Source organism: Penicillium nucicola, assembly GCF_028828085.1.
Source record: "Penicillium nucicola strain IBT 29836 chromosome Unknown utg000002l, whole genome shotgun sequence".
Taxonomy (NCBI): Eukaryota; Fungi; Ascomycota; class Eurotiomycetes; order Eurotiales; family Aspergillaceae; genus Penicillium; species Penicillium nucicola.
This window is the reverse complement of record NW_026643126.1, coordinates 2,160,350-2,174,746: the sequence shown is the minus strand read 5'-3', so window position 1 is coordinate 2,174,746 and position 14,397 is coordinate 2,160,350. Positions and strand designations below refer to the sequence as shown.

At 50.7% G+C, this 14,397-nt stretch overlaps 7 protein-coding genes across 7 annotated transcripts; 2 read left to right on the top strand and 5 right to left on the bottom strand.

Annotated features, from left to right (window-relative positions):
* Positions 1-82: 82 nt before the first annotated feature.
* On the bottom strand, positions 83-1,381 carry N7511_002591 (L-threonylcarbamoyladenylate synthase; the record flags this gene model as incomplete). The annotated part of the gene is made up of 1 exon (XM_057125016.1): positions 83-1,381. One exon carries the CDS (start codon positions 1,379-1,381, stop codon positions 83-85), a length of 1,299 nt encoding a protein of 432 aa, XP_056987175.1.
* A 503-nt stretch (positions 1,382-1,884) lies between these two features.
* N7511_002590 (putative DUF814 domain protein) lies at positions 1,885-5,336 on the bottom strand (the record flags this gene model as incomplete). Its single annotated transcript, XM_057125015.1, has 5 exons — positions 1,885-1,913; positions 1,994-3,516; positions 3,567-5,140; positions 5,188-5,256; positions 5,304-5,336. The coding sequence occupies 5 exons, from the start codon at positions 5,334-5,336 to the stop codon at positions 1,885-1,887; spliced, it is 3,228 nt and encodes a 1,075-aa protein (XP_056987174.1).
* A 541-nt stretch (positions 5,337-5,877) lies between these two features.
* N7511_002589 (class I SAM-dependent DNA methyltransferase) lies at positions 5,878-6,540 on the bottom strand (the record flags this gene model as incomplete). The annotated part of the gene is made up of 1 exon (XM_057125014.1): positions 5,878-6,540. One exon carries the CDS (start codon positions 6,538-6,540, stop codon positions 5,878-5,880), a length of 663 nt encoding a protein of 220 aa, XP_056987173.1.
* A 2,017-nt stretch (positions 6,541-8,557) lies between these two features.
* Positions 8,558-8,990, top strand: N7511_002588 (uncharacterized protein; the record flags this gene model as incomplete). The annotated part of the gene is made up of 3 exons (XM_057125013.1): positions 8,558-8,650; positions 8,725-8,863; positions 8,941-8,990. The coding sequence occupies 3 exons, from the start codon at positions 8,558-8,560 to the stop codon at positions 8,988-8,990; spliced, it is 282 nt and encodes a 93-aa protein (XP_056987172.1).
* Positions 8,991-9,538: 548 nt separating this feature from the next.
* N7511_002587 (60S ribosomal uL16 domain-containing protein) lies at positions 9,539-10,745 on the bottom strand (the record flags this gene model as incomplete). The annotated part of the gene is made up of 3 exons (XM_057125012.1): positions 9,539-10,122; positions 10,190-10,365; positions 10,590-10,745. Coding segments are annotated over 3 exons (777 nt in total), but the record flags the coding sequence as incomplete, so codon positions are not given.
* Positions 10,746-11,123: 378 nt separating this feature from the next.
* On the bottom strand, positions 11,124-11,563 carry N7511_002586 (60S ribosomal protein eL30; the record flags this gene model as incomplete). Its single annotated transcript, XM_057125011.1, has 3 exons — positions 11,124-11,219; positions 11,278-11,472; positions 11,528-11,563. The coding sequence occupies 3 exons, from the start codon at positions 11,561-11,563 to the stop codon at positions 11,124-11,126; spliced, it is 327 nt and encodes a 108-aa protein (XP_056987170.1).
* A 741-nt stretch (positions 11,564-12,304) lies between these two features.
* On the top strand, positions 12,305-14,281 carry N7511_002585 (uncharacterized protein; the record flags this gene model as incomplete). Its single annotated transcript, XM_057125010.1, has 2 exons — positions 12,305-12,953; positions 13,017-14,281. 2 exons carry the CDS (start codon positions 12,305-12,307, stop codon positions 14,279-14,281), a joined length of 1,914 nt encoding a protein of 637 aa, XP_056987169.1.
* Positions 14,282-14,397: the final 116 nt, after the last annotated feature.

Sequence of the window (14,397 nt, the reverse complement as noted above, 5' to 3'; positions counted from 1 at the left end):
GTACTTCTGCACGAATGCGTTCTAATATTGACAGCTAAATTGAAGATCTATGCACCCCGCACTTGGCATCATCGTAAATCATCTAAACCCGCAATTCGGCACCAGCAGCCTTGCGGAGTCGGTTCATAACAGCCGCAGACAAGTGGCCCTCATCGTCTGATACACCTTCCACATAAATGACATCGACATCAAGATCGTCGAGCGCGCGCAGGGCGGAGAACAGACCATGCGCAATAGAAGTTACATCCGAGCCGAGGTGGTAGTCGTATGCCGTCTTCGTGCAGGTGCTAGGATTACCATTCTCTTGCACTGGCACCGGGAAGCTGACGAGGTTCTCAATAGGAGCGTCAACGGCTAGCGCAGTACGAGCGACTTCGTCCTCGGAAGCAAGATCCAGACCCAGCTTCCAGTTTCGCGTACGAACGATGCCAATTTTGTGTGCGCCGATGGCACTGTCTTGCAGGTCCTTTTGGACATGCTTCGCGACTCCTTTCATGGTAGATTTAGGCTCGAAGAGAATGACTCGTGCTTTTGGTGAATAGTGTCGGTACTTCATACCCGGTGCGCGCGGAATATCCTTCATTTCTAGAGTTCCGTCGCTGTAAGCGACTTCCACGTTTTCCCAGCCTTCACATTCTCGGATCTCGTCGATGCCGATTCCACCGGGGCGCAGAATCGCCGGCGGGCTGGTAAGCCCGTCGACTACGGTGCTCTCGACGCCCACGCCGCAGGGTCCGCCGTCTAGAATGAGATCGATGCGGCCTTGCAAATCGTGGTATACATGCTGTGCGGTTGTTGGGGATGGTTTGGTAGAGGCGTTGGCGGAGGGCGCAGCGAGGGGGCGATCTGCGGCGTGGATGAGGAGACGCGCCAGGGGAGAAGAGGGCATGCGGACGCCGAATGTGGTCAATTTGGAGGTGACCTCGGGCGCCAACTCGGAGCCGGATGGGTTGTGTAAAATGATAGTCAGGGCGCCGGGCCAGAATCGTTCGATCAGAGGCTTGTAGATCGGTGGAATGGCGATGCGTGGCGTCTGAGGCGATCCTGGATTGTGTTTGACGGTGGGGTTGAGGAGACGGTCGAGCATTTCCAGTGAGTCAACGTGAACAATCAATGGGTTGTCCGAGGGCCGCTGCTTTGCGCGGTAGATTCCCTGGACGGAGGCGCTGCGTGTGGCATCGGCACCCAGGCCATAGACTGTCTCGGTGGGAAAGGCGACGGGGAGATCACTCGACCGGAGGAGTTCGGCGGCGGCTTCGATGGCCTTGGACTCAGGTGTTTGTTGGCCGCGTTCCTTCTCCCACCATTCGGCCAGAGAGAGATCGCCGGGCCCTTGGCTCAGCCGTTGGACAGGAAGAACTCGCGTCTGGGTTGAAGACATGGTTATAAATCTAGCACAACTGCGATGAGCGCGGCTGGCGAAAGTGCGAGTGAACAGCAATTTGAAGAGCCTTGATCAATGACGCACTTGTCCACGCTGTTTGGGGGGCCAAAAAAGGAGGGGGGCAAGTTCCAGCAACGATCTCGTATCTTAATGGAGTTTGGGAGAGATCGTCTCTAAACCATTCGGTCTAACATCCTGCACAATGCCGTCAGAGACGATAAGAGGCCAAACGGAAGAAATTCGATTCCATGACGTCGGATGACTCATCCCGTTGGGCACGATGGGCATGGGCGATGAGCGCAACACGATCCTAATGAGAGCGGCGAACTATCGATATTTATATAAAGACAGAAGAGTTGCATATGCAATAACTACATCAGTAACTTGTTAGGGCGGGGTTGTGGCTGATTACGGTATTTGACCAGGGTCAATATAGATCGGCTGTAAATCAATAGCCCTATATAGTAGATCAAAGAACCTATGGCCATTGTGGTACCTCGTCATGGATTGAGGATCTCATCTATGTACTCTATACATTCGTATTAATACATTGGACTCATTTCTTCTTTCCCTTGCCTCCTTTGGGTCCTCCCCCCTTCCCACCTTTACCTTTATCACCGCCGCCACCACCTCCAACACCTGGGGTCATGATGCGCACCTTGCCAACAGGCATGGTGTTGATGATCTCTGATTCTTTCCACCCCTTGATAAGACCGCCCTCCTGTGCGCGAAGACGCTCCGCATCAACACGAGGAATTCCAGCGTCTTCGGCATGTTCCTTCTTGACCTTGCCGGTTGTTGTCTCGTGTACCCACCGACCAACGATCTCCTTGACAGCCTTGCCCTTTTTCACGGCACCTGGCTGCAGCTTTACCTTGTACTTGTAGCGCCCAAGTGCACCCCAAGGAGCACAGACTGGAATAGCAGCAATGATCTCGTCGTCCGTCGTCGGTGTGCCTATCAAGGCAGGAATCCAAGCGAGATCTGCTGCCTCTGCTGCTGCAGTCTCCTCGTTGTAATCGTCTGTTCCGGTTTCAGTGAATGCAGCCTGGCGTTTACGCTCTGCTTCAGCGGCACGCTCATGCTGGGCCCGTCGGCGTTGCCTTTGCGCCTCGGCGTCCCGTTCGCGCTGCTCCTTGGCTTCGGCTGCCTGGGTGGCCTTTGCGGCTTTGCTTTTGTTGGCACCCACTAGGCGAAGAGCTAGTTCTCGCTCCTCGTCATCTTGATGAGCATACTTAGCAGCTGCACGCTTATCCTTCGCCCGCTTGCCTCGGGTGGGGGCGATACGTGGGGCAGCTGGCTCTTGATCGCGCTCAAGAGGCTTGCCTTGTCGCAGAGTGCGTCGCTCTTTAGCCGTAAGCTTGGGTTCTTCAGGCTCCTGTATCGTAGCCTGAGTAGCTGATGCAGCTTCTTCTTCGCCCTCTGAAGCTGGTTCTGCAACCTCCTCTGAGGGTTCGGGCTCAGACTCGGGCTCAGATTCGGATTCTTGGGATGGCTGGGTTGCTGGAAGCTCTGAGTCACCCCGTTGAAGAGGGTTACGAGTTGCTGCTTTGTTGTCTTCATCTTGTTCATCTTCTGATACTTCGGCTTCCTTTTCTGTGTCTGCAGTAGGCTCCGAGGTAGACTGTGCCTTCTCCGGCACATCTTGTGCCACAGTGGACGTTTCCTTCGGTTCTGAAGCAGCATTTGGTCCTGCCGGTGTAGCATCAATCTGTGGAATTTCGAACGCGTCAAAGCGCTGCTTGTGGTTCTTAACACTACTCTCCTTGCTGATTTGGAACATGATACCAAACCCAAGAACAAGCTGCGACGGGGCCAAGAAGTTCTTCTCCCCCTTGATCTGGAAAGATCCAGTGGGCAAAATACCACTTCCATTGTCTGCAATCTTCGATACCTGGTGAGCATGTGCCCACCAAGCAGACATAACGGCCTTGGAATCCCATGCAGATGATGTTGCAACACAAAGGTTTCCAGCTTGAGAGAGGGTAGATGGAGAAATGGGTGCATCGGCACTACCGGCTCGGTTTTTAACCACCATTGGGGTGGCACCTTCTAGGTCAGCATGTACAAAAACATCGCCCTTGTTCATGTATCGGCGGTAGAGTAGTTCACTTTGCATGGCATCACGAGCACTATAAATAGTTAGGGTATGTCACAGCTCAAAGTCGATAATTTTACATACCCGATGACCAGATAGCCTTCAGAGGAAATGAAAAAGATGAATTTCTCGAACCAAAATGGCGTCCGAGTCTGTCGCAGTACCTCTTTTTCTTGCTTGAGATTCTTCTTGAGATCAGTGGTAACCTTTTTCTCGTGACTCTTCAACGCCTTTGTCGAAGATTGGGCGGTTCTCTCTGCTTTCTCCGATGCCTGCTTCTTTTGGTCATAATATTGTGATGCGTTTGCCCAGGGACTGAGACCAAGGTCAATGTCGATGGTCAATGCTTTGGAATCTCTCTCAGCACGTCCAGCCTCCTGCTCTTCTTCATCTTCCGAGTCGGATTCTGATTCTTCGCTGCTAGAAACATCTTCTTCGTCATCCTCATCGTCACCAGCCTCCCCTAGGAGAAGGGTGACGGTGTTTTCGTACAGCTTAAGCGGGAGCTTGATGACTTGTGCTACTGGGTTGCCGCGTTCCTGCTCCATCTCAATGAGACGTGCGATCTCTCCCCAGTCCATTCCCTGAGCTACCAGTCCATTGACAGCGTCCATCGCCTCTTGGACTCGGTAAACATTGTCCTGGATAGCATCTGCCTTGCGGATATGAAGCTCTTGAGCGTCTTTCAAAGCATCGATGCGCTTCTTGTGCTCCTGTCGTACGGATTCCAGCTTTTTCTTAGCCGCTGCCTCGCGTTCGGTCAGCCGCGACTCGAGTCGCTGCGACTCCAGGGACGAGAAATACTCGTCTACCGTAGCGTTGAATCGCTCAAACTCCAGAATTTTGATACCCGGCTTATCTTCAAACTGGCGAGGCTTGAATGGGTGGAAGTCCTCATACAGCAGGCTTAACTTTGAATCTTCTCCTTCAGGAGCAGGCCGGGAATCCTCCTTGGCGACAATGTATCCAGGGTGGCTGTCACCAGAGTCGAAACTTTTAGAAATCCTCTGTGCCTCTTCTAGCACCTCCTTCACTTTCTGTAGAAGATCCGGATTCCCCAAGACCTGGTCCAGTGGCGTGGCAGTGTCGAATTCCTTGACGGCAAAGACATGGTCCATCAGCAAGGGAGGATATTCAGGGAATCCTTGCGACAAAGCTTTGCGCAAAACCTCTGTTCCCTTCTTCTTGGACTTTTTGGGTGCATTTCCCTCCTGAGAAAAGAGCTCTTGCGCCTTTTCTAGTGTCTGCCTAATGCGATCCGTCGTGACATCCGGCACGCCATCATAATTTTGCTTGTTGGATACGGTATATTTGAGTCCCACCTTAATCTCCTCCTGACCTTCTCCGGCGGCAACCTGTCTGAACAGCCCGATAATGTTGTAATCGCGATCCGTCAAGATGATATTACCACCGGCGAAGAATTCGAGGAACATGTGGTATGCGCCATCACTGAAACAGAAGTCGATGATGCGGTCGGTTCCTATTTGAGTGATACTGGTGATGCGACGCGACTTCAGGTATTTCCGAAATCGCGTAACGAAGGGAGAGGGCGTTGTGGCCGCTGTGCGCGAGTATTGAGTCACATGAGTGCGGAAACCGGAGTCGACGATGAGCTGGCGGCGATGGTCCGGTTTGGCGAGTTTGAATAGAAAGATGCGCTAAATTAATTAGTCCAGTCCATTCCGTAGCAAAGGGTTGGACGTACCGAGGACAGGTCGTAGATGTTGGACACACGGAGGTGGACTAACTCCGAGGCCAATTCCTGCGTGATGACCTAGGGCTGTCAGTATGATATCTCTGTGATGAAGCATTTCAACACACCTTCACGTCCAGGGACGAGAATCTCTGCTTCATAATGAGTGTAGTTGTTGAAGGAGGAATTTTCGAGGTGACGTATGCGGGGCAGGAACAGTCGGAGTCGGAAAGCGAGTTAGCGTCGGTGCCCTTCCATGCTGATCTACGAGAAATTTCTGTATCTTTCTATCTTGGCCATCTTTCGCGGTCAGTTGGATGTTCTGGTGGTTTTTGTTGGGTTTCTTGAGGCCTCGTGTATTCTGGCTTCACTTTATCCCATCAGACACATTTCGCTGATGTTTCATACGACCTGAGCTGAAACAATGGCTGCTTGAGGCTGCTATCCCTTTCAGCACCGAGTAAGTTATACAATATCAGCCAACTAAAGGTCCGGATACATTTATGGAATTGTATTTGCTTTCAATAATTTTCTAAGGATTATAACCGGGGCAAGCTACCGGAAGTGCGTTGTAATGGTATCTCTTTGTTGCATTGGAAAGGTGTTGAAGACCTTTTTGTGTCGCATGGGAGGATGTTGAAAAGCCGATCCGTTCGTTCAAGTTGCATTTGGGTTGATCATGTCGCTGGGGTGTTGTGTTGTTCAGGCGCGAGGGTTCTTTTCTAGGATAGCCAGCACAGCTTTGTCGCCGTGTCCCTTTACATAGTCTATGAGCTCATTGGTGACCACATTCACCAGGCCCTCTTCTTTCAACTTCTCAACCTCCGCCTTGAAGCCGCCAGAGACCCAGATTTCATCAAGAATAGTTGCAATGACAATACCATTGTTCTTGGTCACTCGGACCAGTTCTCTTAAGGCCGGGTCCGGTCCAACATGCCCTTGAGTGAATGTGCCAACGCAGGACACAATGTCGTAGGTTCCGTCTGGCTTATCGATGGGTCGATTCATGTCAGCTTGGGATAGATCACGGTAGACACCAGTCTGTCTGGCAATCTCCAACATGGCAGGGGACAAGTCAATGCCGTCAATCGTCTTTGCATTGGCAATGGCAAGGGCTTGTCCAACCAGTCCGGTTCCACAGCCAGCATCGAGAATCACACTGTTGGAAGCACCATGCGATGTCGATGAGAATTTCAGAGCTGCTTGAGCGACGAGGGCAGGAGCAACATAGTTCTGAGCTTCGTCGCCGACCTCGGCATTGTAGGTCGCCGCCCATTTGTCATAGAGCTCCATACAATGTTTGCTATCGGTGCTGGCCCGGGCCTGAGCCAGGTAGAGATTGTTTGTAGGGGTTGGAGCGTGCATGGTGAAAAATTCAAAGGTAGAGAGGTTTAGAAGGGTCAATTGTGATCAGAAAGGCTTGGAATTAGGGCTTAGAAGAAGTACGTATCCTGCCACATCGCCCCTTCTTATAGCGAACTTGTAGCAATTGCCAACATACAAATCCGGCGAAAATCAACCCAGCATTGCGTGATGCGGGGTAGCTAAACTCTTCTTGAAAAGAGTGACGTTTGGTTGATCGATGATGTCGGTGGGTGAGCCCAGATGTCTGGGCTAAAGCCTGAGCCACCTCTTACACGTACTGACGCGGGAAATCCCCGCTCGAGAAAGCAGGCTAAGTCTGTTGTATGCATAGAATGTCTTCAGTTACATTCCAGTTGTTCCGAGGAGCCAATGCACGTGTAGGCCTTTGCCTTTCTTTGACTTTTGAGGCATATTGGCTCAATGCGCAAACAACATCTTTTTGTTTGTTTTATGTTAATTCCAAGACATGGTATTCATTACATGTTGGTAGATATTAAGCCCTTGTGTCGTAAATGGGATAGTAGGCATAATATTGGCCCGGTATGTAGCCCAGTACCCCACATGTTCAATCACTTATTTCTCCGTATTCAGGGCCAGGGCGGGGGGACGATCATATTGGTGGCTCACATCCGTCCCTCTAAATATGGCGAGTAGGGCGGTTCTTATCATTAATGTATGAGAGTGTGATGTTCCCTGTATTTAGCAATAAGATATCCTAATGCCAAGTCTTATACTAATGGAGATGCCCATGTTGTTCGTGTTACTTCCGATCTTGCCCTAACAGCAGTGTACCTGGCAAAGGTTTACACACGACTCATATACCAAGCGATCTGAATATTTCTTATTGTTACATGTATAGCAGTGAGTAAGCCCTGTCCAGAACAATACTATTATGGTCCAGTTTCACATATCTCTGTTCCACCTTGTGCAAATCCCTTCCTAATGGGTCGAACTAATAAACAGGAGACATCAGTCGTACTTGATGGGTGGCTTGCCATCAAGTTCATTTCACTCTCACTTGCACACACACAAATCAATAGCTCTCCGTTATTGTTCTATGACTGCAGCTACATATTATATCGAACAGTTCCAGTGGGATCTTTCCTCATGTCTTTTCCACAATAATAGAACTTTCCACTACAATCGTTTCAGGCATTCCTCAAAATTATCGCCTCTCTTGCACTGCATACGCTGATGCTAGGACTTGCCTATCCTTGTATATGCTCTGACTGTCCCTAGACTGTTCTAAATTTAGCCGCCACTGCTATGCACCGCGTATGAGGATTATTCATGCCTCACATATGCTCCCAGTTTGAGTGGATGATGAACGAATGATGTTCTATTTCAGATTCAAGCTGAGTTCCTTTCAAGCCTCGAACGGATGGAGCACTTCGGTGTCGGCAAATACTTATGATTGTCTTCATAAACACATACTGTTAGTAAAAAGGAGAAGGGAATCGCAACAGATGCTACGTCCACGATTGAGATACCAAGAGTTTCGATTATTTACTGATGCATTACTCCTATTGTTGATTGTTATGAACAGCAGACCTTGAATTTGAGAGGGCGCATTTGACATAGCATCCCCTAGGCGGTGCTTTAATTCAAAGTTTGGCCTGGCCATACTTTTCTGTACAATCCCCCATTGCCACCCATAGGTGTGTGTACCCATAGGTGGAATATACCATTCCATAAGATAAGGTATGAATTCTAACTGAACATACGTCAAGGATTGCAACTTGAGATGTAACATCAACAATCCCAACAACCGGATTGAACTCACATTCCAATACCTCATTCCGACAATCCCCCAGACACCGACTGTGTTTACAGCGGAACAGCGATAAACTCCAAGAATGTTGCATACAATCTCTGCCCCTACGTAATTACGTCGATTAATAAAGTGCCCATAGGGATCTCAATTTCCTTGCGTCCCATCCTCGTATCTGCATCTTCCACACTTCAATTGAATCGTACCTTGCTTCAGCACCTGATAATATACAAAATATTCATCAAAATGAAGCTCACTATTTTCTTCCCTCTGGCCGCTTTCCTTTCGTGGGCTGTTGCCGAGACTACCGATACAATTGATGATGCCAGTCCCTGTCTTGTAAGTCCCTTCGTTCGATTGTGAGATATATACCATGCGAATCAGAACCTGACGGGGCCTTTTCATCTCACTAGCTGCGGTGTATGTCCGAAGCTGCTGTCGTTGCTGGCTGTGCTTCTTCTGTCGATAGCGACTGCACCTGTCCCAGTGTGGCGTTCAAGGATACACTTGGTGCTTGCTTGAAGGCTGCTTGTACTCCAGATGATATCACACGTAGGTATACATGCTCTGTTTTGTTTGGGAGGTCGAACTCCCGTATTGAGTGCGAGTACTAATTTTCTTTTCCGCAGTTGCTGGAGAATTGCACAAAGAACGCTGTGGGACAAAGCCGTCTAAATAAAGGAACTGTATATATTTCTAAAACCACATAGTCTCTATTAAAAAGGTGGAAATAGTTGTTAATTTCATTCATAATTTTTAATCATTTTGGGCTTGTGCATGTTTAGTTGACTGTGCAGATAAGTCACCTTCATATATATATTTTGATCACACATTGGAACAAATAGCAAACTTTCCTGTTTCCTAGCTTTAACGAAGACTTCCTTGTTTTCAATCATGCATATGGCCATGTTAAGTGGACCTTGAAAAGTAGATTTACCTATTGCAGCCAGGTGCTTGTTGGGAATCATCTGCATATATTTCTTCACCGGCTGAGTGGACATAAGTGACGTGACCCAGTTTATCGCCCCATTTTCACGCATCTCCGGAGTCCGCTCGGATATTGGGCCTAGGCTTGTGCCAGGCGTGTCAGATCTGACGTTCCAAGGCTTCCCCCGCGAGGCCGAGGATCTGTCTTACTGGGGCCGAAATGAGATCTGCATTTTTGTCCAAATGATGTAGAGACAAAATACGAATGACTACTCTTACGAAAGGAACTACAGGCAATCATGTAAAAAAGTACCCATGGAATAACTCCATCATTGCGATTGCACGAGATTGATATCAAGAATAGGTGTGACAGGTAAAGAGAGCACATTCAAGTATTTTTGTCGTTCTGAATTCATATTCTGGAATGACCCATCAACATCTAAGCGGAAGTCTCGAAAGCACCGGGGAAACGCTTCATGTTCTCCTTGATCTGACCGTGGCCACGGAGGAACTGAACGTAGGCACCGTCCTGGCGGAGCTTGCCCTCCTCGCGGAGCTGAACGTAGTCCTCGCGACGAACGGGGGTGAAACCCCAGTTCTTGGAGACAATGATCTTTTGGCGGCCGGGGAACTTGTACATGGAGCGGCGGAGAGCCTCCAGAGCGGTGGGGCGGTGGGCGTCACGGGTACGGACAGACAGAATGATCTGGCCGATGTTGACACGGGCAACGAGACCCTGGGGCTTTCCGTAGGCACCACGCATACCGGTCTGCAGACGATCGGCACCAGCGCACGACAGCATCTTGTTGATACGGACGACGTGGAAGGGGTGGACACGGACACGGAGGTGGAAACCTTCCTTACCGGCGATCTTCACGAGGTACCTGTAGACAAAAATGATAAGTTTACGCTCATGGGAGGCGAATGGACGATTCAGGACGAGAAACATACTTGTTGGCGCAAATACGGGCGGCCTCGAGAGCCTCGGAGGACAGCTGCTCGTACTCGTTGGAGACCAGGTGGACACAGGTGGGGAAGTCGTCCACGTTGGCCTTCTTACGACCAAGATCGAAGATACGAATCTTAGGGTCGGGAACACCACGGTTGAACCGGGACTTGGGGTAGGGCTAAGAAGGCGGTTCGTGTCAGTCAAACAGGTCTTTCAAAAAAGTGTTGATCCCCGAAATCGATAGACCAGTTCTCTGCCATCCTCCTCTGCAATAGACGACATCCCAGCCACGGCGAGGTGATTGTTGGTAAGCGTGGTGCTCTTTGGTGCTCACTCCCCATAACCGAGATGTCCATCCATCACCCACACAAATCATTCTCTCTCCTTCAAATCGAAACGCACCTTGTTCTTGCAGTAGCGGTAACATCTCGCGGGACGACGGGCCATTTTGAGTGCTGGAGGTGGGGTGAATGCACTTCCTGCGAACTGGTTGTTGGTTGTCGGTGGTATCGAGGGTTCGAAAAGAGAAAGAGAAAAGAGCCCGCCAGTCACGGGATTACCTGATTTCCAAGCAAATGTGCTAACCGGTGGCAAAGCCCTAACCCTAGGCCAGACGGACCAATCAGGTGATGCCCCGCCTTACCGCTTTGGGCCAATGGACTATCGGAGGAACATCTATACGCAGCGGCGAGTTTTATCAGCATGGTTTAGTTATCCGACAGGGATGTTTAATAATAGTTGTATGACGTGGTGGTGTCGTTTGAAGCCTTGATTTGCCTACGATAGCTACGATCTCCTTTCGAACTACGCATGCGCCAATATGATTAGTCCATGGGTAGATTTGTATTAATCTCATATGCGGCGAGAATCATTTAAGATCTTGCGACGCATATGTCGCGAACATATCAACTCCGTTATCTTCCACTCATCGACCACTTAAACAGAGCTGGTGAGGATGTCTGAGTCACCGGCATCCAAGATAGCCATGGTGGCGCAACGGAACAGCTTACCGCAGGCGGTACCAAGCTCGATCTGTAAGCAACCTGGATTAGCAATCCTATAATACTGTTGCCTCAAAAGAATGACTCACGTTGTTCCCCGAGAAATGGTGGACAGGAGTCTTGGCGAGCATGGCGTAGTACTCGAGCTCAGACTTCCGGAGCGGAGGAGTATTCGCGGCAATGATAACAAGCTTGGCCTTGCCCGAACGCAAAGTGTTCATGGTAGACTTTGCGCCTAGGGTAACCTTACCAGACTTCATAACCAGAGCGAGTCTGGAGTTGACCTGAGATGGAACGGTCAGTCTATGCGCTTGATAGAAATGCGACAGAACTTCTCACATTGTCGGAACCCTTCTTGGACTTGTTGGGGGCCATCGTTACGCGGAAGTTCCTGAGGACTTCGGTTCGGTATCGAAATAGGGGTCAATTGTGCGCTCCGGCCTGGATTGTTGAAGGGAAAGCAGTTGGCGCGCAGTGAAGATCTCGATTCAAGGTGGACACGGAAGTATGTTAGTCCGGAAACCTTACTCGGACGGCCAAGCCTCTTCGCCTGAGGCATCAATATCCTTGAAACAGGCTGGTATCGGGCATTCAGGGATATCACAACACTCAGTCCTTGTTGTAATTGTCAAACAATGAACCGTTTCCACGGCCCTCGGATCTGACACTCTATATATTCCTCATCGTATCATTCGTCGATTTCGATTGTTCCGAGTCGTTCTACGGAGTACTCTCGTATTGATTCGGCCCCCGACTTTGTTACGCGTATTTTTAGAATACCAGAGTAAGGGATCCGCATTCCTCACCTTTGGCTTTAAGGTCTGCAATCGTTCTTTTCTCTCATTCCAGTCCTCATCCGGAGTCTGTGTTCGATGAACCCTCTTATTCTGTCAACCATGTGGCACGCAATCAATCTGTGACAGCTTTCACCACATTCCTGGTCTTCAATCTGCCCATACAAGCGCTCTCCACAAGGTGTCCACTAGGCTTTGACCGCCGATTGCGCTGCACCCTGAATTTCTTCCCCTTCTCCTGATCACCAATTGAAGCGCAAACTGAGGGTTACTGGCATTCTTTCTATACACTTTCGAGTCTACGGACTTGGGACCCTGCACCATGTCAGCAACGCCTCGCAAGCCTGGAACCCCCGGCAATTCCAGCAAATCATCAACCGCAGATCCGCACTCAACCAACGGGTCCACCACACGAGGGCATGCACGCTCGCCCAGTGCCGCAACCAACGGACTCAACCGTTCCCCATCTTTAAGAGGCTCTACTCCCGTCTCTGCGCGCGCGGCTGCAAGAAAACCTGGCCGCTCCAACCTCAGCATGTCGAACGTTCCACGAGTCTCCAATGACCCCTCCGAAGAAGAGGCGCGGGCGCAGAATGCCGCCCTCATTGAGGACCTACGATCCCAGCTCCAAAAGGCTGAAACGGCCTCCGAACAATACCAGAAACAACTAGGCGTCTTGCAAATGCGCCTCGATGAAGCAATAAGCGAACAAAGCAAGCTGGAGGATCAGGCCCACGAGCGAGATAGTCGGATTGAGACACTCAACACGGAAATCCGGGACCAAGGCCGTAAGCTCCGGGATTTGGAACAGAACCACGAGTCCGAGCGGAATGCCATGTTGCAAGAGAAAGAGCAACAGACCAGCCGGGAGGAGGAGATGCAAGCAACTATTCAACGATTGAAGGATTCAGTAGCGCAAAAGGATATGCGTATGAACGCAGAAGGTGACCGTCCCCAAGTCTCTCGATCCTGTAAGACCTCACCACTCTTGCGATCGGTATGTCATGAACAACCAGAGACTAACTTCTATACAGCCAGCTTCCGCAACCGATCTTCTCCAGACGTTGATGGCCAATTTGCACCCTCCTCGCACATCGAGCGTAGCCCCTCCCGCAACAACTCTACACTTCTACTGCAGAAAGATAAGGTCATCGAGTCCCTACGCCTCGAACTGGCCGAGTCGCAGATCAAACTTGTTGAGATGGAGAATGCAGGCGGGGGCCGCCAGCGTGAGCTAGAGAAAGACCTCTTGGAGGCCCGCATGGCTAACGCTCGTTTGATGGAAGACAACGAAAGCTACCAACTCCTGCTCAGCGAGAAGACTCTCACCGGAGATTTCACCAAGGGGGAGTTCATGCGGGATGCCCACCCATCAAAGGAATCGTCTGGTGGCCTGGGATCTTTGGCAGACGAGCTAGAATCCGTGGACGAGTCGCCTGAGAATGATTCCAACCCTAAACTAGACGGAGATATCAAGGCTCTCAAAGACCAGAACAAAGCTCTTACGCTCTACATCGAGCGTATTATAAGCCGAGTTCTTATGCACGATGGGTTCGAACATGTCCTGGACCGGAATGAAGATCAGTCTGGCGCAAAGTCAGGCAATGACAAGGACCTTCCCCCGACCCCCCCAGAGAAGGATGACGCACACTCATCTTTCTTGCAACGTGCCAAGTCGGTGGTCGGCGGTCAACCTGCCCGTCCTTCGACTCAGCCCCGGTCGCGTCCAACCAGCATGATGCCTCCTCCCACCCCATCACAGAACAACCCAAACGAGAATCCTAACACCGCACCAAGCATTCCATTCCGCACCCAGTCTATGAGAGCTAGCCATCGCCGCAGCCGCTCTGAGCAGGTTGACCCCGGCGCTGCTAATGTTGTCGGGCAAATTTATCGCGGACGCAACTCCGGCGGACCCATCAGCCCGACTGCCATGGGCCCTGGATCACGCCAGAGCATGTTCTCCGGAGCTGCCAGCTATATCTCTAGCATGAGTCGTGCTCCATCCATGTCTAGCCAGCCAGACCGGGTCGGTCACAGCAGCTCTCCCAGTATCACGAGCGACCCTCACGGAGAGACTGCCTCTACCGGAGCCACTTCCAGTCCTCCTCGTTCTAGTGGCGGAATGAACAACTATACTGGAGCCGTCATGCAGCAGGATAAATTGCGCCCCCTGCGCCTTGTCAGCGAGACCACCAGGCTCAAGGAAGAGGAAGAAGCGGCCCGCAAGAAGGCGAACCGCGCGAGCTGGATTCCGTGGTTGAACCGCGCCAATGCTGAAGAACCTGCGCCCCAGTAGGCCATGTTCCTCAGGCAGTATGATTTCATGTGATCGGAAAATCGGTCTTTACCATATTTTTAACATACCCATACCCTCTATGATGCACATAGCACGATTCATGTATCCCCTGAGTC